Below are 27,804 nucleotides of genomic sequence, written 5' to 3'. Positions count from 1 at the left end.
CACAGGGCTGCCTTCCTCCTCTGCTTGGAGCTCTTCCTAGTGGGCTGGCCCACTGGGGGAGCACACAGATGAAGATACAGGCCCGCCCCTTCCCTAATGAGGGGAGGGGCCCTGACTTGGCACCACCTCTGTGCCAGGACTGGACAGACCCAGTAAGACACACAGTCGTGGGCACAACTGGATCAGCGCAGATCCTTTTAGCTGCAAGGAATGGAAAGCCAGGGCAGATTTTCTCATCTAGAAAAGGGGATGTATTAGTCTGAGACATTGAGAAGAATGGGTTGGGGATCAGGTGCTCAGACATCGTGAGCCGGTTACTCCCCCAGGCCCAGGTTTGACTCTGCTTCTGTGTGAGCCTCCTTCTATCCTGCAGACAGGCTTTCTCAAGGTGGCAGGAGGGGTGGCTGCGGGTCATCCTCATCTTTCTTTTAGCACCTGTTTGTGGACCCAGGGGGCAGATCCAGGTGGATCCTGCTTGAATCCTAACCCATCACCAAACCTGGCCCTGCAGTGGCCATTCAGGTGTGTTCTCTGATCCGGCCGAGGACCCAGAGCCTCCCTGCGGCAAGAGGGTCAGGGCTTATCAACACAGAGGCAGGGATTAGCACCCTTTTGGGGGAGAGAGCTGCCACGGGGCCCTCAGCAACCACAAAAGGATGCTTCTGACGCAGACGCCTCGTGACCAGGTCGCCCTGTCCAGGTCTCCCGACAGCCAGGGCGCTCGAGCAGCAGAAATGGCGGCTCTGCACTCAGCAGCACTCTCCTTGCTGACCCGGATCATCCTCAGACTATGTGTGGCCCCTGGAGACCCTCCTTCCTCTTCCCAGAAAGTTCAGTCCTAAAGCCATGGGAGGAGAGCGAGTAAGGAAGGCATTCACAGAAAGGGAGGGGAAGGGGCCGTGTGCATCCACAGAAGGGGGAGGGGAAGGGGCCGTGGGCGTCCACAGAAGGGGGAGGGGAAGGGGCCGTGGGCATCCACAGAAGGGGGAGGGGAAGGGGGGAGGGGCCGTGGGCATCCACAGAAGGGGGAGGGGAAGGGGCCGTGTGCATCCACAGAAGGGGGAGGGGAAGGGGCCGTGTGCATCCACAGAAAGGGAGGGGAAGGGGGGAGGGGCCGTGGGCATCCATGGAAGGGGAGGGGCAGGAGGGGCCGTGTGCAGGTAGATATCCTTGGAATGGGGAGGGGGAGGTGCCATGTGCTTATCCCCAGAGGAGGTGGCATAGAGAGGGCCGTCAGGCCGGGGGCAGGGCCCAGCACTGTCAGAAGCAGGGCAGACAAGCCTGTGGGTCTAGGGGGAGGTCAGGATCCATGGAGGTGCTGGCTAAGTGGCCTCCAGGGCCCGAGGGTGCAAAAAGAGAAAAACGGGACTTCCTAGGGTGATGGCAGTCAACAGAAGACACCTGATCAGCAGCCCCCCAGGCCCCGGGTGGGGATGAGGGGTGGTGGGGGAGCGTGAATGGTCAGCGGTGGGGAGGCGCGGTCCGTGGCAGTGAGGCGGTCAGTGATGGGGAAGGAGGCGATGAACCAAGGGCAGAGCCCTCCAAACTGGCCAGGCCTCTCCTGCCCCAGGCGTAGCTCCAGAGACGGCCCTCCTCCTCACCCACCTCTTTCCTCCAAGCAGGGCCCCGTGTGCTTCTGTCCAGGTGACACCCCTACACGTGCCAATCTGAAACTTCCCTCCTGGTTGGCAGAAATGTCCAGCAGAGCAGGAATGCTTTCTCCAGCGTCAGCTGTGCCTGGGGCAAGTGTCCCCCCTCCTCCTGAGGCCCTGCACGCTCAGCGGGCTCTCAGCCACCTTGGGAAAGGGGGTGTAAACCCATCTAAATCAGGCCAAAGTGAAAAAATGGAAGAACATCATCAGAGAAAAACATACTGCGGCCATATGCACGTTTTCATTTAATTTTTAAATAATTTATATTCCTTTGAAACAAATAAAGCTCCGAGAATAAAATAAAACATCCATCTGAGGTTCTCTTCAAGAAGGGACCCTGAGGTAGCCCTCCAGGGGCTTTGGGTCTGCAGGCTCGGCTAGGCTGGGGCTCTAGGGGGCTCTTCCCTGACACCACCACTGTGGACAGTGACACGGGTCGGTGGGTGCGGCAGGGAGCCTTCCCAAAGCACGCCCGGACATGACCTCCGACCTACAGGGCACCAGAATGGCCAGAGTTGCGTTGGTTGGGGTCAGGGTGGAGTCACTGTGGCCCCCAGGGAAGAGAGACGGGAACCAGCTCCGGTGAGGTCACAGACCCGCTGCGGGCCGAGCCGCACGTGGGGACGTCTGGGTGAAGCGCTGGCTCCAAGACGTCCTCTGTCCTATCTGACCTGAAGGGCCGGGAGCTGCTGCCCTGGGCTATGAGGCCATCCGTCACCTTCACAGGGTCACAGGCCCAGGCCCAAGTTCAGGGGAGCGCACGACCCGGCAGCGGCAGAACGACGCACCCCGGATGGCAGGCTCGCAGGAGACGCTCCGGGGCGGGGGTGGGGGGCGCACGAGGGCTCCCACCCCCCACAGCAGCCCTGAGAAGCGGCCTGGGCTGGGGTCCCCCAGCCTCTCCACCTTGTCCCGGAACGTCAGAGCAGCTTGTCGCTGGGTCCTTGGCAGGCACCTCGCCCCGCGGCCGGGGGTCGATGTGGGTCTGGCTGCCACGCAGCCGCGTGGGTCCACCACCAGGAAGGGAAAGGCGCTGCAGGTCCCACTGGTCTCAGAGGCCGCGGGGGCAGCAGGGCGCCCGCCTCACTTGCCCTTCTCCTTCCTCTTGCTCCGCCTCTGGCCGGTCAGCTCGTCCAGCTTCTTGTCCAGCCTCCTCTGCAGCTGGGCCCGCTTGGCGGGGTCCAGGGACCTGTCCTTGGTCCCGCTGCCGGGGTAGAGGACCCCTTCCCGGCTGATCCTCTGCCGAGCATGGGCGCGAGCCCTCTCCCCACAACCATGGACCTGGGGGTCACAACAGGCAGTGTTGGGCCGGGAGTGGGGACAGACGAGTCCCCAGCTCTGCTGACACAGCACTCGGGAGCCACGGACCCCCAGCATCGACCTCGGAGGGGCTCCCTGCTCTCTCCACACGCAGACTCTCACCCACAGGCTCCCAGTGCAGGGCTGGGGGGGCAGGAAGGGTCCACGCCCTGGCAGGGCTGGTGAAGAGCCCCAAACCCTTCCTGGCCCCCTGCCCTGGGCTCAGCACAGACCCTCCTCCAAGCACACGGCAGTGCGGGGCGGGGTCCCGTGCCTCCCCAGCAGGGCAGGGTCCACTTAGGGGTCACTCACACACACACAGGCCCACAGTCTATACATGCACGATACACACAGATGCGCAGGCCCACGGGTTGTGTGGGGGTGCGCACACAAGCCCAGAGCCTGGATGCGCATCTCTCTCACACACACACAGGCCCACGGTTTGCCTGGAGCCCACCCGCCCAGGTCCCCCAGGGCCACGGACCTCAGGCAGGTGGTGGCCGAGGCAGTAGCGGCGGCCGCAGTGCAGGCAGAGCTGGCCCAGGGTCACGACGCTGGCCGCGCACTTAGCGAAGCCGCAGGTGTTGTCTGCCTTGATGGCGGCCGAGACCAGGGCGTCAAAGTCCTCCTCCGCGGGCAGCTCTATGGCTGCAGGTCCTGGGGGGAGACAGGCGTCAGTCACCCCAACAGGCAAGGACGAGGAAGTCGGACGCCAACTCCCCGCGGGGCCCACATCTGCCTGTCGCGCAGCCAGCCGGACCCCTGCCCTCAGGGCCCCCGCGCGTGAGCAGACGCTGATGGAGCGGGTCCCTTACGAGCCCAGGGACCCTCACCGGACGGCGCGGCCGGGAGCGTCCGGAGGGGACCAGCAGGCGGGGCGCGCACTCCTCAAAGCTCACCAACACAAATCCAGAAGAGCGTTTAAATATGAGCATGTCCTTCACGTTGCTGACTGTAAACTCAAATCCCCAGACTAACCCTGCCATCCAGGGAGACACAGTGTATTCCTTCACAGCCCAGTGTAAGGAAAGGTGACATCTGTAACCAGACAATTGTGTGGAAATCCTTTAAAGTTGTAGGGAAGCGCTCAGGAGGGGAAAGGCAACACGACTATAACCCCTAAATGGCGTCTTTAATTCCGGCGGCGCCAGCTCCCTTGGGGTGGGCGCCGACTCCCAGGGGCACTGTTCTCACGTGGCCGCCACCCACACCCCCCTCAAAGGAAGACCATCCTCGGGCCGCACCCGTGCAGTCACGTGTTCTGAGCGTGGCGAAGGCAGAAGCAGGGTGTCCGCTCCCGTGGGGGGGTCGGCGTCTCCTGTACCCCTGCTCAGCTCACGACATGGAGCGAGCGCAGACAGGCCCAAGGCGGGGAGACAGCTCTGGGCTGTGCACCCCAGGGCTCGGGGGCCCAGGGAAGAGGACCAACCCCATGGCCTTTCCTGGAGGAATGCGGCTGTGACAAGGGTCACCCAGAAGAGCCAGGCTGTGCCCTGGACTCTCAGCCTCAGCGTGACACCGCATGGGGGCCAGTGGCGGGAGGAGCGAGCAGCCCCCGGGCGCCTGCGGAGGCGGCACAGGCGTGACAGTGGCGCGCACAGCCCTGCCAGGGACCCCCGAGCCCGTGGAAGGAGCCGCGGCCGTGCAGGCCGCCTTGACTCTGTGTCCCCGGGCCCTGCCCACGGCGGCTGCTCCTCCGGCCCTCTCCTTGCAGGAGGAGCTCCGGTGGCCCGGCCGGACCCCACATGAAGCCCGAGGAACAGAGGCCGCTGAGGCAGGCATGGTCTGCGGGGGCTTGGGGTTCAAGATGAAGGACCCAGGCAGGGGCCCCGCAGTAGGCGCCCTGCCTCTTCATGGTGGCAGGTGGGCCTCACACTCCCAGTGGAGGGGACGCCACGCCTGTGCTCCCACGAGCCGACCAACTCACCTCTCGCATCTCTCTTCTTCTTCTTTTCCGGTAACTTCCGGGGCGCGGGGCCCGGGGCGCAGGGCCCCTCCTTGGCCCGCTGCTCCTGCTGGGCCCCCGCCCTCTGCAGCCTCTCCAGGTGCAGCGCCTTCAGGTCCGGCTGGTCCCGGCCGCTCGGCTCCCTGACAGGGGGCTCCGGCTGCTCGGGGGGCTCCGGCTGCTCGGGGGGCTCCGGCTGCTTGGAGCTGGGGGTCTCGGGACACAGAGGGGCTCTGCCGCCCGGCGCCGCAGGGATGGGCGGGGCCCTCTTGCTCACCGTGATGAAGCGTTCCCTCCCCTTCCCGGTGCTGTCATGCCTCAGCCCAAACTCCTCAGCGATCTGGTGGACCCGCAGCCTGTCGTGTGGGTTCAGGGAGGCAGGGAACTCCAGCTGCGTCTTCTCACTCGCCATGAACTCCACTATCGTGGCCCTGAAGCCGTCTGCACCGTCTCTGCTCCTGGCACCCTCTCGGCCGCCGCCTCCATCAAGGCTGGGCCGAGGCTGCGGCTCGGAGGAGCCCAAGGGCGCCCCACTCGGCTTCTTCCTCCTGGCTGTTGCAGCAGAGCCCCGGGGCTTCCCGCCCGCCTGGGCACCCTCGTGGGAGTAGTTCTCGGGGACGATGTCGTCAAGATACTCGAAGGCCGTGCGCACCTCGCCGTGCTCCGTGAGGTAGTCCACCAGGGTCTTCAGGAAGGCGTGGTTGCTGACCGTGCGGGAGTCACAGACCACGGCCACGTGGCGCCGTGCGCGGGTGACCGCCACGTTGATGCGCCGGTCCTCAGCAAGGAAGCCCACCTCACCTGAACACCAGCCCGGGTGCACGGATGGCAGAGACTAAGGGACAGGAAGGCAGGCTCCCCCGTCCACCACCCTCCCCCAGAGGACTGCCCGGGCTCTGTCCACCCCCACAGCTGTGGGGTCCCGTCCACAGGCTCCCCCTGGCTGCTGTCTAGGATGGTTCTCTAGTCCTGCCTGGGGCTCTGGCAGTGACACCTGCCACTCGTCCCCAAGTCAGTACAGAGTCCTCTGCCAGAGCTCAGACCCAGGACACAGCCCGGAGCAACGGCCAACACACGAGGTACCTTCCGGTGCGCCTCCTGGCTTCACTTTACTCCTCCTTAACTGTTTTCGACCTGACAGAGCCCATTCACTAACAACTGTTTCTGGGGAAAAATTTCTTACCCAATGGAATATCTATAAGCCCTGGCTGCAGAAACCAGGCCCTGAGCTATACTGGCCTTGGGGCCAGGAGATGAGCTCTGGGCTCTCGGGGGCCACCTCCACAACCACTTTGAGAGGCTCGTGAGATCCTAGTTCCCCAACCAGGGATCAAACCCAGGCCCTGGGCAGCAGAAACGCCGAGTCCTAACCACCGGACTACGCGGGAGCCCCAGCCCCGCACCTTTCCTGTTGGACCTGACGAAAGACAGGATCACAGCTTCCTTCTCCCGGCCCTGGAAGCCGTCGACGGACCTTATCTCAAGCTCTGGGTGCCTGTGCGCGAGGTTCTGTCTGAGCAGGTCCACCTGCAACACCGAGCCAGGCCTCGCATCACAGCTCACATCAGGGGGCCCCACACGCTGCCCTTTAACCCGGCGGAGGCCGGGCCCCGCACAGCCGCTCGGCCCAGGGGGCCCGCAGCAGCCTTGGGATGACAGCCTCCGAGCACCTCCCTTCCCACGGGCATGCGCGTGAACAACAAAGCAGAGCACAGACGTGGCGGGGTGACCCACACCCCAGCACGGACGCTCACACCACCACGGCGTGGGCTCAGACACCCCCAGGCGTGTCCTCTAAACCGGCATGGCATGACGTGGCGGGGTGACCCACACCCCAGCACGGACGCTCACACCACCGCGGCGTGGGCTCAGACACCCCCAGGCGTGTCCTCTAAACCGGCATGGCATGACGTGGCGGGGTGACCCACACCCCAGCACGGACGCTCACACCACCACGGCGTGGGCTCAGACACCCCCAGGCGTGTCCTCTAAACCGGCATGGCATGACGTGGCGGGGTGACCCACACCCCAGCACGGACGCTCACACCACCACGGCGTGGGCTCAGACACCCCCAGGCATGTCCTCTAAACCGGCATGGCATGACGTGGCGGGGTGACCCACACCCCAGCACGGACGCTCACGCCACCACGGCGTGGGCTCAGACACCCCCAGGCGTGTCCTCTAAACCGGCATGGCATGACGTGGCGGGGTGACCCACACCCCAGCATGGACGTTCATGCCACCACGGCTTGGGCTCAGGCACCCCCAGGCGTGTCCTCTAAACCGGGATGGCATCTCATGCCCAGACCTCACGATCTGGGAAGCAGGTGAGTTCTTCCTACCAAAGGAGACAGGCCTTGCTTCATGAGCATACAAGCCCTGAGAGGGGAGATGGGGAAAAGGCCCAAGAGAAGGGAGGAGATGTCTAGGGCATCTGCTGCCCACCACCGCACCCTTCACCAGGCGGCGCCCCCAACCTTCCCCAGGCAGCCTCCGGAGACACCCAGCCCTGCGGTGTTCCACAAGCCGGAGAGCTGACTCGAGAGGAAGCAAGAACCTGGCGACTGGTCACAGCCACCAGCTCGGGTGTGGGGCAACCTGAGCCAGACTGGAGACTCCAAGCCAAGGCTCCCGTGGGGACACCGTGAGACAGGCCATCCCCGGGAGTGCGTGAACGGACACTAGCCTGAGGCTGCCTGGCCCCAAGGGCAGGCCCGACAATCAGCTGACACGGGGAGCCAGTGAGAGCCCGGGACGGGGTGGGGAAGGCACTGCCAGGGGATGGATGGATGGATGGACAGAGCTCTTGCTGAGTCCATCTGAGCCCTGGATGCAGTTGTGATGAGGTCAGCTTTCAGCCTGCAGCTTTCGGCCACCAGAGTCCATCAACCAGCCTGCTCCACCAGCCCCTCCGGCGGGGAGTCACCCTGACACGCACCTGCAGATTATATGGCGTGATGACGGCGATGTCAGCGGCCCGGACACCTGCGTCCACCAGCGCCTGGACATGCAGGCCAACGAGGCGCACTTCACCTGAGGGGGGAACAGACGGCCCTTCAGCATGAGGGGTACTCTCCACGGACGCCCATCACCAGCGCTGGTTTCCTAAGCACTTTTCCAGCTGTGACGACAGGCGGCTCTCATGCTCAGCCTGTGGTGGCCTCCTGGGAGGGGACGCCGGATTCCACACACAAGGCCCAGGGCCCCCGCGGATGGGCCTCCCTTCTCAGGAGCAGGTGTGCGTCCCGTCCACCTGGCTGCCCCGAGGGGGGACCCTTGCTGTCTGGGCCCCCTCTGCCTTGACCTGGGGCCGCCCATCCGTCAAGCACGCCCACAGTGCCCCATTGCCCAGGGCGCCTGGCTCAGGACCCCCGCCCCTGCCCTCACGCGGCTCCTCTCTGACACAGGCCGCTGAGAGGGGCCCGGGCCAGCCCGCTCACCGGGGTTCCCTTTGGACTGCTCGTCATCCTCCTCCAGCTCCAGCAGCCCGCAGCCGGCCGTGTCCACCAGCAGCAGGGGCACGCCCGTCTCCTCGGTGGCCGCCACACCCGGAAGGTCCCTGCACACAGGCCGACACTGAACATGGGAGGCCCCGACGACAGGCAGGGCCCCGCTGCCCTTCCCGCGCCCTCCCCAGCCCTGACCCCGCACCAGACAGCAGGGGGAGGGAAGCACAGTCATCGTGGTCAGAGGACCTCACCCTGGAGAAGCCTGACCCGTGCTCTGGCCAGAAATCCAGTCTCAGAGGCGACCTCCACACCCGCATCTTTACGGAATGTGGCTCAGGGGACACGGGGCAGGGTACAGCGGAGTCACTCACCTCAGGAGGTGCCCGGCCACGGAAGGGTGGGCGGTGAGCTGCCCGTGGTACAGGGCCTCCGAGGCCCAGCGCGCAATGGCCTGGTGCATGCGGTACTGCACCGTCAGCATCCGCACCGCCCCGGCTCCGTGTCGCTCCGCCAGGCGCTCCATCAGGCTGAGCGACAGCCCCGCCAGCGCGGCCCTGCCCGGGGAGAGCAGCGAGGGGCCCGAGTCCCGAGTGCAGCCTGAACCTGGGGCTGGGCAGGAAGCAGCCCTCAAAAGGGGCCCGAGTCCCGAGTGCAGCCTGAACCAGGAGCCGGCGGGAGGCAGCCCTCAAACCTCAGCCCACTTCCCTCCCAGAACTAAGGGAACAGCCCCCTGGAAGTGCCCACGTCTACCAGCGAGCCACGGAGCCGGACCCAGCCGGGCCACCTGGCGCAGAGCTGACCTCGGCCCACCAAGGGACGGTGTCCGGGCCTGCTGCAGGCCCCGCGCTCCCTCCTAACCTCCCTGGGTTACCACTGTTCAGTACAGGCACCTACCAACAGCAGGGCCATGGGCATGAGTGGTGAAGGGACCCAGTCCCAACTGCAAACCCAGAAACACCCAGCTCGACCCACCCCACACATCCCCCCAAATGCCCCAAAATCCCCCAGAGAGACAGTTTCGTGCGCCTCCCTGAGGGCACGCGGTCCACACAGAGGGCTGCCCCACAGGGCCCCTCAGGCCTCCTCAGGAACCAGCCACTGAGCCGAGGCCCCCGAGCCCTCCTCCTGGACAGCATCCCCGCCCACCCCTACCCGGACATCTGGCTCCCACAGGACAGTTCTCCAAAGCACACTCCCGTCCCCCCTTTATCCAGCCCAAAGTCCCCTCCAGATCCTTACTCTGAAGCCTCTGGCGGCTAGACACCCTCTCCCTGTGGGACCCTGACCTGCACACCCCTCAGTTCTGGGGTCCCTGCTCCCCTCTTGCTGGCTCCACCAACAGCCTTGCTCGCACACCCAAGCCTCACACCTCCACCTGCCACATTACGGGACATCCACTCAACAGGCAGGATCTGAGCACACGCCAGGTGACCCACCCTCAAGGAGCTCAGGGTCTGACCTAGCTGGCGTCTGAAGGAGCCAGCATGGGCACACGGTGGATGGCACACCCAGCGGTGAGCAACAGCTCTGTTCTCGGAGCCATGGCCCCGGGGGTGTCACAGCGTGACCACAGGCCCACACCAGCATCTGCACGTCCAGAGAAGGCCCTGAGCTCAGAGTTCCCACCGTCAGCTCCCGCTCTGCTTCACCCGGGGCCCCTCCCACAATCCCCATAGAGACCAAAGACAGGGAAAGGCTAGTGACCTCTGCCCCCACCACCTGAACCTGGGGTGACAGGTGACAGGTGGGTATGGATGCTGTCCAGGAGGAGGGCTCGGGGGCCTCGGCTCAGTGGCTGCTTCCTGAGGAGGCCTTAGGGGCCCTGTGCAGCAGCCCTCTGTGTGGACCGCGTGCCCTCAGGGAGGCGCACGAAACTGTCTCTCTTACAGGTGACAGGTCTGCCAACGGCACCCCAGCCCTGCCCGCTGCTGACCCGGGCCAGCCAGCCGCCCGTCCCCGCCCGCCGCACCCTGCCTTCGCCATCTCTGGGGTCTGTAAGTCACACATCGTGAGAGCCTACTTCCTCTGTGTGGGTGTAACTGAAACTGCGCCTTCAACCAAAATGACCCCCGGGCTCTCCCTCCCCTAAGTCAGGGCTCAGATGCCGAGGGAGCCACCTGCCCCCACAACCTTAACTCAGTCCATGGGCCGGGCTTCCCCACTGGTCCAGGGCCTCTGGGTGAGCCTGGGCTTCCGAGCTGGACTTGGGGGGACGCACAAGGGGGTGGCAGGTGAAGGACGGAGGGGTCTCACTTGTGGGAGACGATGGTGGGGGGCAGCTGCTTGTGGTCTCCGGCCAGGATGCACTTCCGGGCCTTCAGCAGGGGGATCCAGCAGCTGGCTTCCAGGGCCTGGGCACACTCATCGATGACCACCACGTCAAAGTGGCCGTCGGGCAGCAGCTTCAGCGGGCCGTCCGCAGAGGCGCCTGGTGGGAACCGGAGCTATGAGCCTTCACAGAGGCGCTAACAGCTGCAGGCACCCCGGGAGAGACCCAGCGAGCCACTGGTTCACAGTCTGGCTAAGCATTAAGGCCTGTGTGGCACGTTCGCCTCTTGGAATGAGGGTCGGCAGGGCGTCCCGGGGCTCGTGGCTCCAGCCCGCGCTCAGGTGTGGAGTGGTGAGCCCCAGCCACGGGCCACCCCAGCACTCTTGGAATAAGCACCTCTTGGAATAAGGGTCAGCAGGACGTCCCGGGGCTCGTGGCTCCAGCCCCCGCGCTCAGGTGTGGAGTGCTGAGCCCCAGCCACAGGCCACCCCAGCACTTCGTTCACCACAGTCACTCTCCCTTCTGGGGCTGGGACCCCAGAGAAGGCTGCCTTAATTGTAAACACTACTTCTGCATCATTTTCTGAATTTAGAGCTTAGTTAATTCCCTTTTTAGGTGTTTTCCTGGACACACAGAACAATTAACTGCTGGGTAAAAATCACCGTGTACCCAAGGACACAAAACCACCACAGCCAGTTCCTCCTTCCTGGACACAGAGCGGTTTGGTGGTCACCTGCCCGTGAGCTAAGGGAGCAGGGCTGCAGCAGCGCCCAGGACAAGGAGCCGCTCAGGAAAATCGCTGGACAGACATGACCACAAGGAGAAGGAACAAACCGGGGGAGGGAAGACGACCTGACCTCCAGCATCCCACACAGCACCGTTTACAATGGTCAGTCTCCAGCAAAAAGTTACAAGACACACAAGGAAATGAAGTACGGCCCACTCACGGATGAAAAGCGATCCACAGAAACCATTCCTGAGAAGGCCCAGACGGCAGACTTACCAAACACACACTTTACCATCAGCTACTTTAAACGTGTACGAAGAGAAGGAAGGCTCGTCGAACGAAATAAAAGGCTGTCTGAGAATGATGTCCCACCAAGACTATCAATAAAGGGACAGAAATTACCTTTTAAAAAAAGCCCAAAACTCACAACGTTATAAATCAGTTGTACTCTGGTATAAAATTAAAAAAAAATAATAAAAATTAATGATTTAAGCCATAAAAAAAAAAATACACTCTGCAGTTGAAAAGTACGATAGCTGAAATTCACCGGAAGAGCTAAACAGCAGATTTGAACAGGCAGAGGAACCAGCAAACGTGAGCTCAAGCCAGCTGAATTATTCAGTCGGAGAAACAGAACAAAAAAATAACGAAGGGCAATGCCCAGCACCTCGGAGACCCACAGGACACCGTCAAGGGCACCGACGAGCACATCCCAGGAGCCCAGGAAGGAACGGAGAGAGAAAGGGGCCAGGGGAGCACTGGAACAGTAATGGAGTGTGGAAGCTTCGCAATCTGACAAAAACAACAGCGCCCAGACCTAGGGGACTCAACAAGCTCCACGGGGCTAACCCAGAGGGAGCCACGGGGAGACTCGTCACAGTCACGCTGCCGGAAGACAGAGAAAGCGGCGCTCCATCACGTGCAGCAGATCCTCAGAGAGACTGACGCTGCCGACTCGTGAGAAACCGTGGAGGCAGAGGGCAGGGGCGGCATGTTCGTACAACTCAGACTGTCAACCGAGAACTCTGCCCCCAACACAACAGTCCCTCGAAAACAGAGGAGAGAAAAGGTACACCCAGGTAAAGAAAAGCTGAGACCTGTCCTTCGAGAAAGACTAAAGAGAGTCCTTCAGGGTGACATGAAGGACGCCAGAGAGGAACGCAAATTTACAGAAGAAGCAAAAGGCGCCAGAAGAGGCAGCGACACGGGGTGTGATAGACAGCATGACAGTATTAGTGCACCCTGTTTCCATCCTGTCTGATCTAAAAGACAGCCGGACAAAGCAAGGATTACAGAGTAAATCAGAAGCTGGGCTCTGTTCCTGAGCGCAGCCCCTCTGAGCGGCGGCAGCAGACAGACCCTCAGGGCCGCCCACCCAATCCTGATCCTGGCCTCCTAGCAGTCACACCCTGTGTAGCCCCTTCCCCTGAAGTGAGGGTCAGACCTGGGCCTTGCTTTGAGCCAACAGAATACGGCCAAAGCGACAGGGGGGTTCATGTCGTGGCGATGTTACCAAAGAGTGTAACCCATCTTGCTACAACTCTCTTTCACTCGCTGGCTTTTAAGAATCGACTGGCCACATCAGAAAGGCCTAAAGCCGCCAAACGTGGTCTCCAGCTGGAGTGGCTGCTTTTATACCAAAGCAGACTTCAGAAGGCTTCCCAAGGGGCTCAGGGGTAAAAGATCCGCTACAGTGCAGAAGACACAAGAGACGAGAGTTCAATCCCTGGGTCGGAAAGATCCCCTGGAGGAGGGCATGGCATCCCGCTCCAGTATACTTGCCTGGAGAATCCCATGGACAGTCCTCTGGGGGGCTGTGGTCCTCGCAGGACTGGCGGGTCGCAAAGAGTCGGACACAACTGAACAACTAAATAATATTTCAAAAAAGAGAACACACTAGGGATAATGAAGGTCGTTTCAGGATGATAAATTGGTTAATTAATAAAGAGACCATAACATTCAAGCCCCTAATAAGAGAGCTATGGAGGACACGGGGCAAACACTGACAGAACTCCAAGAAGAAAGAGATGTACAATTACAGTTGATTTCAACACCCCTCTCTCAGTAAGTGACAGGATGAGAAGACAGGAAATCAGTAAGGATACTGACTTGAACCACAGTATCAACCATGACAGGAAACCTCAACAGAACCAGGGAAGGTGTTCCTTTCAAGTGTGCACGGAACACTCACAAAGACCACATTCTGGACCATGAAACATATCTCGATGAAATGATCCGAGTCGTACACAGTGTATCCTCTGCCCACATGGAACTGAATAAGAAATCAACCACAGGAAGATATCTGGAAAACCCCCAAATATATGGAAGGAGAATGACACAATTCTAAATAACTGTGGGTCAAAAAAGAAAAGGGAAATGAGACGGTTTATTTCACCATGAATGAAAATGCAAACACACGTTAGAAGTTACGGGATGCCGTGGAAATAGTGCACGGGGAAACACGTACAACACTAAACGCCTACAGCACAGAAGATGACGGTCTCAAATCAATACGAGTCAAAGCCCTCCACGTCCACCGGAAGAAAAGGGGAACTGAAGAGCAAATTAAACCCAGGTGAGCGGACAGAGGGAGCCCACATGAACCAATGCCGAGGTCAGTGCAACAGGGAACAGGAAAACGACAGAGAGAGCTGCCGACACCAAAAGCTGGCGCTTTGAGGGGATCGATAAAATTAATACCCCTCTTGCCAGAAGATCAGAGGAAAAAAAATAGGATGCAAGTTACTAATCTCAGAAGTGAAAGAGGTAACGTTGTCACAGACGCTACAGATTTTTTTTTTTAATTATAAGGGGTTACTATGAACAATTTTATGCCTGGGAATTCAAAGACTTAGATTAAACAGACAAATTCCTTGAAAGACACAAGCTCTCTTGAGAAGAGACACCCTGAATATTCTACGACAATTAAGGAAACTGAATTTGCAATTAAAAGACTCCTAAGGCTACAAGCAATAAATGCTGGAGAGGGTGTGGAGAAAAGGGAACCCTCTTACACTATCGGTGGGAACGCAAACTAGTACAGCCACTATGGAGAACAGTGTGGGATTCCTTAAAAAATTGCAAATAGAGCTGCCTTATGACCCAGCAATCCCACTGCTGTGCATACAGACCGAGGAAACCAGAACTGAAAGAGACACGTGTACCCCGATGTTCATCACAGCACTGTTTATAATAGCCGGGACATGGAAACAACCTAGATGTCCATCAGTAGATGAATGGATAAGAAAGCTGTGGTATATATACACAATGGAGTATTACTCAGCCATTAAAAAGAATACATTTGAATCAGTTCTAATGAGGTGGATGAAACTGGAGCCTATTATACAGAGTGAAGTAAGCCAGAAAGAAAAACACCAATACAGTATTCTCACACATATGTCGAATTTAGAAAGATGGCAATGACAACCCTGTATGCGAGACAGCAAACAGAGACACAGATGTTTAGAACGGACTTTTGGACTCTGTGGGAGAGGGAGAGGGTGGGATGATTTGGGAGAACGGCATTGAAACATGTATACTATCATGTAAGAAACGAATTGCCAGTCTATGTTCGATACAGGATGCTTGGGGCTGGTGCACGGGGCTGATCCAGAGAGATGATATGGGGTGGGAGGTGGGTTCAGGATTGAGAACTCATGTACACCCATGGCTGATTCATGTCAATGTATGGCAAAACCAATACAGTACTGTAAAGCAAAATAAAGTAAAAATAAAAATTAAAAAAAAAAATAAAAGACTCCTGAGGAAAACACTCCAGACCCAGAGGGGCTCCACTGGTGCATTCTACCAGATCTTAAAGACACCTCTATGAAACGCTCCCAGAAAGCGGACAAGTGGGCACGCTCCCCACCTCCGCGGGGCGCTGAGGCAGGCGGGGCGGTGGACGCCGGGCCCCTCACCTGTGTTTGTGGCAAGGATTACACTGGCCGCCGCCAGGCTTTCCAGCATGGCTGCCTCCTCCCTGTCCTTCAGCTCCTTCCTCAGCAGCTTGATTTCATCTCGAAAATTACTCTTCTCTCTCTTATCCTGGGTCTTTCTGTTTTTCGCCTACAAAGAAAAGGAAAGATAATAATTCTGACTCGAGTTTGTTTTTAGCTCTTTTTAATTCACAAAGCACTTTTACTTATCATCAATTGGGCCACTTCCCTAAGGTCCTTTGAAGGTGATAGAAAGTCAAAAGTCTCGGGACTTGCCTAGTGGTCCAGGGGCCAGGGCTTTGCGTGCCCAGAACAGCAGGCCTGGCTTCAGTCCCTGGTGGGGGAACTAGGGTCCACATGTCACAGCTAAAGATCCTGTACTTCAGCTAAGACCCAGTGCAGCCAAATACATAAATACTTTATATATATATATATATATATATATTTTAAAGTCTTTCTTGAAAGAGCAACAGATCCGTGTAGGTGATGCCCTGACTGGCCTCAGGGCCTTCAAAGTCACCGTCAGCTGTGCAGGGAGAGGCTGGAGGGAGTGTGGGGCCCCAGAGAGCAGTAAATTCAGCCCGGGGAGCCGGCCCCGCCCCGCAGTCATCAGCAGCGCTCCCGGGGAAGAAACGGTGCCTGCTGCTGCAGCACTGGGCCCGGCGGTCTACACAGAGGGAGGCGGAGCTCCTCTCAGCATTCCACACTCGTCGGGAGAGGAAAACATTTGCTCCAGCCCCTAAATGTTCACCTAGACCTTGACTTACTTCCAGATGCAAAAGACACATAACCCCTTCCTTATTTGTGGTTTCTACTTGGAAAGGTATTTCGGTAGGAGCGATAAGCGGGATGCCTGCCTTACAGAGAAGAGAACCCTCAAAGCACAGATTTGAAAACAAGGGGGACTTCCGTGGCCGTCCAGCGGATAAGACTGTGCTCACTCCCAGGGCAGGGGGCACGGGTTTGATCCCTGGTTGGGGAACTAAGATCCCACAGGCCCTGCAGCTCAGCCAAAAAGTAAAAAATAATCAGGAACAAGAAAATGAAGCCATGCACACGCGCGGCGGCATGAATCACATCGGTGCAGCCCTCCAGCGTCTTCAACCTTGAGTGAGCCTTCGAATGTCCTGTCTGCCCCTGGAGTCCCCACTCCCCTGTGGGCCTCGGGGAAGGCCGAGTCTCCACATCAGCCCTGTGAGGCCCGGACACAAGGAGGTGGGCTGGTGGTGAGCAAAGGGCAGACGTGCAACTGAGGGAATCGGGGTGTGGGGGGATGTGTAAACTAGAGAACCAAAGAGCTTGAAAGTTCTAGAAACTGCACTTCCCCCTGACCTATCAGCTACCGAGTTCCTTCTCACGAGGACTACATTCCACTTTCTGTTTCTCTTTCTGGCTGAGCTGGGTCTCCGTTGCTGTGCGCGGGCTTTTCACCGTGGTGGCTTCTCTCGCTGGGGAGCTCAAGGGCTCAGCTCCGGGCTCGAGAACACGGGGTCAACAGCTGTGCTGCCCACGGCCTGATGCTCCGCGGCAAGCGGGGTCTTCCCGGATCAGGGGTCGAGCCTGCGTCCCCTGCACTGGCAGGTGGAGTCCTCACCACTGCACCAGCAGGGAAGCCCCTACATCGTGTTTTATGTTAATGGACTGAAAAATTAGGGAGGACGCGTATTTTCTGAGTTTTTACTTTCGGCCTGCTTTTTTTTTCCTTGCCATCATTATCCAGCCAACATGCCAGACACAGGGAGCCCTTAAGAGCAATGTTTCCTGCAAGACAACTGCTCGCCTCTTCATGAAACCGCCCTGAAGACAGTGAGTCCCCATTCAGTGCTGAGCACAGGTCTCCAGCAGACATGGGCAGGCCCAATGTTTCAGCCCGGTCTGTGACTCGGCGAAGGCCAGAGAAACGCCGGAGGACGCCACCTGCTCCTGGCAAAGACTGCAGACCAGAGAGCCACACGAGGGGCAGACACGGCAGAGAGCTACTCACCCAGGCCTGGTCGATGTCCCTCCTGATGTCGGCCACGATCCGGGCGCCGTCGCTGCGTGCCAAGACCGCATCCAGCGAGTGCTGCTGGATGGAGTCCAGGAGGCGGGCTGGGTGGCCGAGGCGGAGAATCCTCTGCTTCCACTGGGCCAGCCGCTCCACCAAGTTGTCCACAGCAACGTTAGAGGGCGCACAGCACAGAACCTGGAGGGCACAGCTCAAGCTCGGCTTGGGGGTTTCTAAACAAAATCACCTAAGTTTACATTAGAACAAGTGGGAAGTCCTGAAGTTAAAGAGAGGAGGGTGGAGCATGTACAGCTGGTGACGTTACAGAGTAAACGTCCAGCTGTGAGGACTGGTGCAGACGGCCTGATGGTCACGCTACTGCACACGGACATGACATCTGGGTTCTAGACCTCAGGTTGAAAGAACCTACGGGGCTCCCAAGACCAGAAAGGCTGACCGGCAACCAGAAGGAAAAGGCCTCGACGTGTCCTGGGATGGTCAGGGCCAGGACACCCATCTCTCTGAGGACTGAAGGAGCAAACGCGGCAAAGGCTTAGACGGGTGCCTGGTTCATAAGAAGGACCCAGGGAACGTCGACCTACAGATCTTGACTGTTACTGCTCCAGCTCTTATCCTTATCCAACATTTATGACCCAGAAAGGTAACAACCGCTTCACATGCTCAGAATCCACAATAACTCGTGTTGAGGGTAAAAGAGCCTCTCTCAACCATTAACAATCTAAGTGAATGGTAACACACACCATCCCATCCCACATCTCAGGAACCGGGAAACGGGACCCTTGAATTAACCAAAAGAGGTCTGTCTCCCGTGACTGGCTGCAGGGCCTTCTCCTGAAGAGCACAGACGGGCCGGGTCACCTGCCTGCCCAGCAGGGGCCTGAGCACACAGCACGGGTGCTGAGCGGGTGGCTCCTGGACTGTGGCCCGGCGGACAATGCCCCAGGCCTCCCCAGTCCAGACCCACAGCCCCGAGAACAGACCCACAGCCCCGAGAACAAGCCCACACCCCTGGCGCTGTCAGACACCAACAGGGGTGCAGCCTAGTGGTCAGTCAGTAAAAGCGTGGGTACGTTCCTACCCAAGTCCTGGAACCTGGGCTTGGGCCCTTCAGGGCCTGCAAGCATGGCAGACCTGAGTGACGGGTGTCTGCAGGGACGCGGTGCCCACGCCCACCTTTGAGCCCCGTTTCACAGCTTGAAGGATGATCTCCACTACGGTGGTGGTCTTCCCAGTTCCCGGGGGCCCGTGAATGATGGCGAGTTCCTTCTGGGACAGTGCGAACAGGACCGCTTCCTGCTGGGAGGCGTCCAGGGCGGGGTTGCAGAAGGTCAGCGGGGCTGTGGGACAAGCAACAGTGAGGCTCTGGCTCCCCGTGACCCAGTGCCGTTCCCTCAACCCCACCCCGATGGAAATACAGGATGTCATGAGACAGGGAGAGAGCTGGGCCTCCCCTGGGTCAGCAGACAACACAAAGTCAACCTGCTTGGTTTTCAGAAGTCTTCCCCTGGACAGGAATCCGCAGGTCCTGTGTGCAGGCTCCCTAGGGGACCGTCCCCAGCTGCCCACCGCTGCCCCGGCCCACACAGCCTAGAGTGTTCACCACTTGTCCCTTTACTGACAAAGTCAGCCAACTCACGCTCCAGAAAAACAGATCCCTGGGAAGTAAATATCTCTTGGAACATATCTGTTCCCACCCTAGTGTTCCTTTTTACGTGGCCGTAAAACCACAAAAGCAAACAATGAAAAGAATCACTAGCAGATCCAGGATGGTATTTCCAATCTGAATTTTCCATAAGCGAGACTGACGATCTGCTTCGTAAACTCTATGCTCAGAGCCGGTGCCGCTGTGTCCAGCCCCGAGTCCGTAGCCTCCAGCCCACGCTGCCTACTGCGGAGATGGCTGTGCTGGCTGACCGCACGGGCACAGGGGGCTGATGCGGACACGCAAGACTGAGACACTTGCAGGCACCATGGGAACCTGCGAGCCAGAGCTCCTGCGTGCATCCTGGCCGCCACACCGTGCCCTTGCTCCCCTGGACGCCGGATACACCCAGGGCACACTCTGCAGCAAGGACGGCGCTCACCTCCTTCCCAGCTCAGAGCAGCCTCTCGCTAACTGGCTGGCAGAAAGAAAATCTTCTTTGAGAAAACTGACAGGTTGTAATTGTGTATGTGTGGCTCTTGTTTGCTTGCCAAGTCGTGTCCCACTCTTTCACAACCCCACGGACTGTAGCCCTCCACGCTCTTCTGTCCATGGAATGCTCCAGGCAAGGATACTGGAGTGGGTTGCCATGCCCTTCTCCAGGGGACTTCCCGACCCAGGGATTGAACCCAGATCTCCTGCACTGGCAGGCAGGTTTTTCACTACTGAGCCACCAGGGAAGCCCAGAAACAAAGTCTCATTTAAATGTGCTCTCAGAGTTTGAGAAAGTATTGGGGTGGCCAAAAAGTTAGTAACATGTTACAGAAAAACGTGAACAACTTTTTTGGCCAACCCCATAGGAAGCAGCCCTGAGCGTACAGACACCACCGCCAGGGTGTCAGCGCAAGTGTGCCGGGAGAAGGGTGTGGGGTGGTCCTTGTGTTAGAACCCCTGAAGAGATGTTGCATAAACTGCCAAGTCCAGCGTCTGGAGAACCGTTCAGTGAAGGGCAGCTGCTTGAGGAGGTAACAAACCCCTCAAAATGAGGTTTTCCCAGACACTGAAGGAGACGAGAGAGTGCACAGACCAACGTGAGTGAGAACAGTGGGTGTGTGTGTGGGGGGGTGTGTGTAAGTGAAAGAGACACCCTGTTCTACATGGATGCGGAAAAACAGCTATCTGAATACACACGCCCATCAGTGAGGCTAACTCTGCGTGACAGGTGTTTTAGTGATTTCCCTCCCCTTGTTTATTTCTAAATGTTCTGTGACTAACACATGTCACAATCAGATATAAGCTCTCCTCAATTTGAAGGACACAGAAAAAACAATCAGAGGTATTGAGGACTGAGATTCTTCAAACCATAAAAAACCGCTATCAGGCATATAGCACTGGGTTGGCCAAAAGGTTTGTTCAGATGTTTCCGTAACATCCCATAGGTGTGGTGGAAACTAGCACCATCTCTGCCGTTTCAGGGAACACGAGGGGCCCCGGTTGTAGCCGGCATCCAGGGGAGCAGGGCACATGCAGGAGCTCTGGCTCAGAGGCTCTCACACAAGCGTGTTTCAGTCCAATCTGTCCAGGTAGCACCCAGGGCCCATGGAGTCAGCGTGGTCACCTCTGCAGTGGACACCTCGGGAGAGACCGTGGACGTTCTGTTTTCCGTAACACCTTATGTTGTTGCTGTTGTTCAGCTGTTAAGTCGTGTCCGACTCCTTGCAACCCCATGCACTGCAGCACACCAGGCTCCTCTGCACTCCACTATCTCCTGAGTTTCCTCAAACTCACGTCCTTTGAGTCAGTGATGCCATCCAACCATCCTGTCCTCTGTTGCCCCCTTCTCCTCTTGCCCTCAATTTTTCCAAGCATCACGGTCTTTTCCAATGAGTTGGATCTTTGCATCAGGTGACCAAAGTACTGGAGCTTCAGCTTCAGCATCAGTCCTTCCAATGGATATTCACAGTTAATTTCCTTTAGGATTGACTGGTTGGATCTCCTTTCAGTCCAAGGGACTCTCAAGGGTCTTCTCCAGCACCACAGTTTGAAAGCATCAATTCTCTGACACTCCGCTTTCTTTGCGATCCAACTCTCACATTCATACATGACTACTGGAAAACCATAGGTTTGACTAGATGGACCTTTGTTGGCAGAGTGATGTCTCTGCTTTATAAAACACTGTCTAGGTCTGACATAGCTTTTTGTCCAAGGAGCAAGAGTCTTTTAATTTTGTGGCTGCAGTCACCATCTGCAGTGATTTTGGAGCACCCCCCCAGAAGAAGTCTGTCACTGTTTCCATTGTTTCCCCATCTATTTGCCATGAAGCGATGGGACTGGATGACATGATCTTCATTTTTTGAATGCTCAATTTTAAACCAGCTTTTTCACTCTCCTCTTTCACCTTCAGCAAGAGGCTCTATAGTTCCTCTTAACTTTTTGCCATTAAAGTGGTATCATCTATATACCTGAGGTTCTTGATATTTCTCCCACAATCTTGATTTTAGCTGGTGATTCACCTAGTCCAGCATTTCGCATGATGTACTCTGCATATAAGTTAAATAAGCAGGGTGACAATATACAGCCTTGACGTACTCCTTTTCCAAATTTGAACCAGTCCGTTGCTCCATGTCCAGTTCTAACTGTAGCCTCTTGTCCTGCATACAGGTTTCTCAGGGGGCATGTAAGGTAGTCTGGTATTCCCATCTCTTTAAGAGTGGGAATTTTTATTACACAGCTTGTTGTGATCCACACAGTCAAAGGCTTTAGCATAGTCAATGAGGAATACCTTATGGAAAAACCCAAACGAACCTTTTGGCCAACCCAGTAAGATCGGACATCCTCTGTTCTCTCAGGTCACTGACGCAGAAGAAATATCCTCCCACTTCAAAATAAAATATTCAGATACATTAGGAACAGCATTATTTAAAAACAACAACAATGGAATGAGCCACTTCTTTGACACTGTGTGCAGGTAACTGACTTGTTTAAGTCACACAAAGAAATTTATAAAGACACTAAGTTAGACTTCTCCCTGCACATTCGCAAACTTGTTAAAATCGCCCAAGATCACCCTGGTTGCAATCACACCGGTCACGATACTACCCATAGTGACTTCAATCGGGAAAGGAAAATCAAAAGCTCTTACGCATCTCGCTGGGAGGACTGGGGTCTGCTGTGCCAAAGAGGACCTCTATGAGCGAGGACGCAGGGCCAGAGTGATACTTCTTTAGGGAAATCAGAGCTCTGCCAAGGGACAGGGAAAACGAGGAGCTTAGTGACAACCAGGATCGACACGGCGCCTGAGGCCCCCGCGACACTGCCGCCCCTGCCCACCCACCTCCCACAGTGATAGTGCTTAGTCGCTCAGTCGTGTCCAGCTTGTTATGGCCCCGTGGACTGGAGCCCCCCAGGCTCCTCTGTCCATGGGATTCTCCAGGCAAGAATACTGGAGTGGGCTGCCATTCCCTCCTCCAGGGGATCTTCCCAACTCAGGGATCGAACCCAGGCCTCCTGCATGGCCAGCAGGTTCTTCACCATCTGAGCCACCAGGAAAGCCCACCATCTGTCTCAAGGGGCATGCAACCAACCCCAGACCCCAGGTGCTTGCCGTCTTCTCCAGTAGGAATGAGATACATTCAGGGAAAATGGTACGTATGATTTCCAAAGAAGGCAATGGCAACCCAGTCCAGTGTTCTTGCCTGGAGAATCCCAGGGGCGGGGAGCCTGGTGGGCTGCCATCTGTGGGGTCGCACAGAGTCGGACACGACTGAAGCGACCTAGCAGCGGCAGCAGCACGTGTGATTTCCAGTTACGTACACTTACTTTTTCAGTCGCTTGTACGTCACATCATTGGCAAGCTTCAACAGTCTGTAGGAATGCTCTTGGTCCAAACTCAGCTGGGAATCATGGGACTCATCAAAGGCCACGGTGACCGCTTTCTGGGTGATGCGGGTCAGGATCCCAGTGGCCAGCTGACCGCTTTCATCATACAGACCCACGATGTCACCTGCAGGAGCAAAGACCAGTTACGTAAATGCTGAACAAAATTAAACGAGAATTATTTCATTCAACAAATGCCAGCACATTTCAACTACTGTAACTGTTACTTTCATTAGAAATGAAGTTGGTAGCAGCAAAAAAAACCACTTCTAACTCACATTACATAATTAAATTCACTTGCACGAAATGAACTGCTTAACACAAACATGACAGTCAGTAAAATATTTAAAGTCTTCCTCTGCGCCTGGCACTGTCCTGGGCGCTGGTCTGTATCAGGAATAAATCACAGTCCCCGCCCTCACTTTGGGAGGAGGGGAGCAAACCGAACCACCTGGCGGGGTTGGCGCCAAGGGCGTCAGTGAGGGCAGTGAGCACAGGGTCACTGCAGGGCATGTGGGGCGGGCCGCTCTGCGGGAAGACAGGTAAGCAGGGAGGGCCCCGAACAGGGTGGCCACAGGAGCTCACCTGCGGGTGGGCACTCCAGGTGGACAGCGACCACTGCTGAAGGAGGGAAGGGGCTGCTGCCACTCAGCTGGGCTTCCCGCCCCTGTGACAGCTCTGGTGACTCACCCTCCACCAGGCAAGTCTGAGGGGCATGGGGCACTCGACCCACACTCAAGCGAATCAGGGCTTCACACGCCCCTCGGGGGTGAGCCTGGGGCCAATCGGAGCCTTAGACTTTTGCCCAGGCAAGCTGGAAGGAGGCCCTCACCCTTCCCCCTAGACCAGAAACCAGGGCAGATGGACAGGCTGGAGCTGCCACCCCGTGGGGCCTGAGAAGGAGCCAACCCAGGAGAGGGCGGAGCCAAGATGCAGAGAGGAGCCAGGCCCAGGCGACCCCTCTGTGCCCAGGGCCACTTGCCAGTGATCGCAGCCCACGCGCCCCTTCCTGCCCAAGCCCGCCAGGCTCAGGCCCAGGCGACCCCTCCGTGCCCAGGGCCACTTGCCAGTGATCACAGCCCACGCGCCCCTTCCTGCCCAAGCCCGCCAGGCTCAGTGCTTCTGTCCCCTGAACACCAACAGTTCTGCCCGAACCAGAGTCCACGTGGAGATTCAGCCAGAGCCCCCCACGTACTCACACCCCATTTATTCTGAGTCAGAGTCCACGCCACATATCAACCAGGCACCAGACGTGATTTTAGTCCTGACCTATTTTCCTTCTAGGAAATGAGTTTCATCTGTACCTTGAATCTTTCCTGTCTCCCTCCCCAACTTTTAAAGACAAAGAGAAGGTGGCAGCAGTTCCCCTGCCTGGGCCCAAGGTCTGGTTCTGTGCATGGGGTGGGGGAGTCTCCATGGGGCTGAGTGCCGGGGGCTCCAACCCCACTGTGCCTTCCCCACCAGCTGCCCCGAGTGGGGCCCACATGGCAGAGTTCACATCTCTAAGCTACACAGCCTTAAAACTGCTCTTCAGAAGATGGAAACCTAACAACCAACCCCACCTATGTCTGATCGGGAGCTGTCGCAACACATCAGATTTCAGATCTGTGCCTTTCCACCTAAAGGACCACCTTCCTCCAACCTTCTGTTTTTCAGTTATTCATCAACCTCGAAGGTCCTGCCCTCCACAGCACTTCCTAACTGAACATAATACATTTTGCCTTTGGTTTGCAGAGTTTACAAACGCCCAGCAGGGACATTCGGTCCTGCCCACTTAATCCTGATGGTAAGGCCGAAAGCTCGACTGTCTTTAGAGGACAGGTGACTGACTCCTGGCCCCTCAGCAACACAGTGTGTAAGATCTGACTCCGACTATCAGCTTCCCCTCCTCCCATCTGTCTCCAAATGCAGCCAGGATTCCAACAAGCGGGGGGCAAGAGGCCAGAAAGTCAAAATATGAACCCAACAAACCCTGTCATCATCAAATCAGGGCTGAGAGACTTTTCCAGAGAACGTGCAGTGCTTGGCGGTGCTGCTGTCTCCGTTTCCAGGTCTGATTGAAAACGAGAGTCCCAGGTGTGAGGTTAAGAAGCTTCTTCGAACTGCCCCTTCTTTCCAACAGGGCTGCCACAAGCTTAGCCAAAGTGTTCTTAGTACAAGGAAGGTCTGGGACTACATAGCTATGTACAACGAATCATCTGGTCCAGAGCTATGGGGAGGGAAGGCGGCGGGAGGTTCGAGAGAGAGAGGACATATGTATACCTATGGCTGATTCATGCTGATGTATGGCAGAAAGCAACACAACATTAGAAAGTAATTACCCTCCAATTAAAAATAAAACTTAAATATATATATATATATATATATATATATATATATATATATATACTGTGATATTATGGGGAAAAAAAAAAAAAAACAAGAAATGAGAGTCATGTGTAACCTTACGTTTCCTAGCAGCTACATTTGTGTGTTGTTGTGTGTGTGAGCTCAGTCATGTCTGACTCTTTGCAACCCCATGGACTGTAGCCTGCCAGGCTCCTCTGTTCATGGGATTTCTCAGGCAAGAATACTAGAGTGGGTTGCCATTTTCTTCTCCAGGGAATCTTCCCGACCCAGGGATCGAACCCATGTCTCCTGCTTTGGCAGGCTGGTTCCTTACCACTAAGTCACCTGGGAAGCCACATTAAACAACCAAAAAGAAACAGCTAATTTTACTAGTAGTTTATTTAACCCAATATATGAAAAATATTTTCATTTCAAAACATAATTGGTAGTCATAGAAATTACTCTCTTTTTTTTTAACAGTACTAAATCTTCAAAATCTCTTGTGCATTTTACATGAGCAGGAATCACCAGCCATATTTCAGGTGTTCAGCTGGTGTCTGCCTGTCTGGAGAGTGCTGATCTAACCTACCAGAAAACCTCGTAACTGCTGGATTTCTAAGCAAGAGTTCTCCACTGCAAAGCTTTATTCCCCAGCTGGTCCCATGTGACCAGATCTTTACAGCCCACATCTGAAGACTGCAATATTCAACGCACACCCTTGTCAACAAGGTACGGACCGGAAGTAAAGCTGTTACTGGGAAGAACAGCTGCAGACACACATCTCCTGGGCTCGAGGGTAATGAGCAGCCGTCCGTACAGCCCGGTCCGCTGGCTGGATACCTGCAGCTTCAGCAAACAGACGCCTCGGTTCTGGAGTTCCTTCAGAGAGACATTTTCCTGCCAGGATCTGGGAAACACCCAATGTTGAGACTTCAGTATTTATATTTTACCAGTTTTTACTTCCAAACATGCAGGAGGAACAGAGGAAGTCTATGCACGGGAAACTCCAAACCTGCCTCCTCTCAAACCTGTTCCTCCTACAGACCCCCATGCCCTCCTCACAGCGCCCGCACTCACCTTTGCCTTCTCTCCTGGGCCCTTTGAGTCACTGTCCCACCAGGGCCCCCCATTTGCACCCAGAATCCACCCCTGCACCCTCACTGCCAAGGGCCATCCTCTGCCCAAGAATATAGGATAAGAGGGACCCCTCTGGCCATTCAGCAGTGAAGACTGTGCTTCCAATTCAGGAGGCACAGGTTCAATCCCCAGTTGGGGAATTAAGATCCCACATGCAGCTCGTCACACGCACACACGCACACACACGCACACACGCACTATAACACAAGCTTCTTCCCCAGGCCCTTCTCAATCGGACCCCTGTGCATCTTTCCACGGGTGCTTACTCTGTACTACGGACGGTGCTGAGCCCTTGACTTTTAGATCACTGCATTCCCACCTCACTGGTTTGCTGTAAGGATGATCTCATTCTACAGACAAGATGACTAAGGCTGCAAAGTCACCCAGCCATAAATGATGGGGCGCGGATCCCACTGAGGGCAACAGGACTCCCAACTCTCAACCATCATAATCAAAAACTTCTAAATCAAATCCTCTCCACGAAGGCAGCACAGTGGTTGAGTACAAACTCTAGCATCAGCCCGCGTGACCCCAAATCCTGGTTCACCCTGTGTTACCTGGGGCAAGTGACTTAACTTCTCTGTTCCAGCCTGCTTAGACCTAAGATGAGAATCGGTTACCGCAGTAACCAATTTCGCAGAGCTGATGTGAGGTTTAAAGCGACTGATGCCTATGGAGTGTTTTTACACCCCTCAATAAATGTCAGCTCTCAGTTTCAGCCTTTGGGGTGAAAGCCCGACGTTTTCAGGGCTCCAGCTCTGGCTGCAGGGGTGCGCTGCTTTCCCACATCTCCTCCAGGAAACTCCTCCCCGCAAACTCTTTAACCCTTATTTTTCTGCAAGCTGTGCTCAAGCACCACCGCCTCCAGGAAGCCATCCGCCACTAAGGCTCCGCAGGGTCGGCGGTCCTGCTCCCACCCCCCTCCACAGCACTCGGCCTGCACACACAGCTCAGCACCTGTCAGGCTGGAAGCGGGCCCTTCCGCTCACACCGGTCGCCCGGGGCCCATTATCAACGACTGCATCTCATTCGAGGCCCGGCAAGGAACAGGCGCAAACACTAACGGGGGAACACGATGGGGATGGAAGTGGGGAGACAGGCTGGGCCCACGGGGCAAAGTTCAGAGGGGCACTTCAGGGGGAGAAGACCCTCCCAAGGTGGGTCCCCAAAACGGAACGGGCCGCCCCGGAGGGGGAAGAGGCTTCCATCCTTGGAGGCGGCCGAGCCCCCTTCACAGTCAGGAGGGCAAATCCCGGCCCTAAGCTTGTCAGGCCGAGCCCCCGGAGGCTTCATCTGTGTGGTCTCAGCTGGGAGAGGGGGGGACCCTGGGGGAGACGCCGGGCCGACCCCGAGAGGCCCGGGCCGGCGGCCGTACCTGCGCTCCTCGACCTCCGCGTCTCGCTCGAGCTCCAGCAGTTCCAACTGCTTGGTCACGAAGCTCTCCACAGGTGTCGAGGCCATGGCCGCAGGCCGGCCCGGGCCCAGAGCCGCTGAGGTCCGGCTGCCGCGCGCGGCGCTGCTCCCGGCCGGACC

The 27,804-nt window shown here is 57.1% G+C and overlaps 1 protein-coding gene across 2 annotated transcripts; it reads right to left on the bottom strand.

Annotated features, from left to right (window-relative positions):
* Positions 1–1,874: 1,874 nt before the first annotated feature.
* IGHMBP2 (immunoglobulin mu DNA binding protein 2) lies at positions 1,875–27,783 on the bottom strand. Of its 2 annotated transcripts, none has more exons than XM_042238100.1 (15): positions 27,647–27,783; positions 25,872–26,041; positions 22,750–22,933; positions 22,073–22,170; positions 18,462–18,625; positions 17,265–17,465; positions 15,263–15,410; positions 10,600–10,774; positions 8,718–8,900; positions 8,338–8,456; positions 7,836–7,930; positions 6,300–6,423; positions 4,879–5,697; positions 3,436–3,608; positions 1,875–2,933 (listed from the first exon to the last, which is right to left on the bottom strand). In XM_042238100.1, exons 1-15 carry the CDS (start codon positions 27,730–27,732, stop codon positions 2,736–2,738), a joined length of 2,937 nt encoding a protein of 978 aa, XP_042094034.1. In that variant the 5' UTR covers positions 27,733–27,783; the 3' UTR covers positions 1,875–2,735. The 2 variants fall into 2 exon arrangements, 1 of the variants encoding a protein (XP_042094034.1); XR_009597957.1 differs by lacking the exon at positions 1,875–2,933 and adding an exon at positions 3,785–3,989 and having other exon boundaries at positions 3,495–3,608.
* Between the last annotated feature and the right edge of the window lie 21 nt (positions 27,784–27,804).

Source organism: Ovis aries, chromosome 21 (genome assembly GCF_016772045.2).
Source record: "Ovis aries strain OAR_USU_Benz2616 breed Rambouillet chromosome 21, ARS-UI_Ramb_v3.0, whole genome shotgun sequence".
In the NCBI taxonomy this organism is placed as follows: Eukaryota; Metazoa; Chordata; class Mammalia; order Artiodactyla; family Bovidae; genus Ovis; species Ovis aries.
Note: the sequence above shows the minus strand (reverse complement) of the source record. Positions and strands in the feature narration are given on the sequence as shown.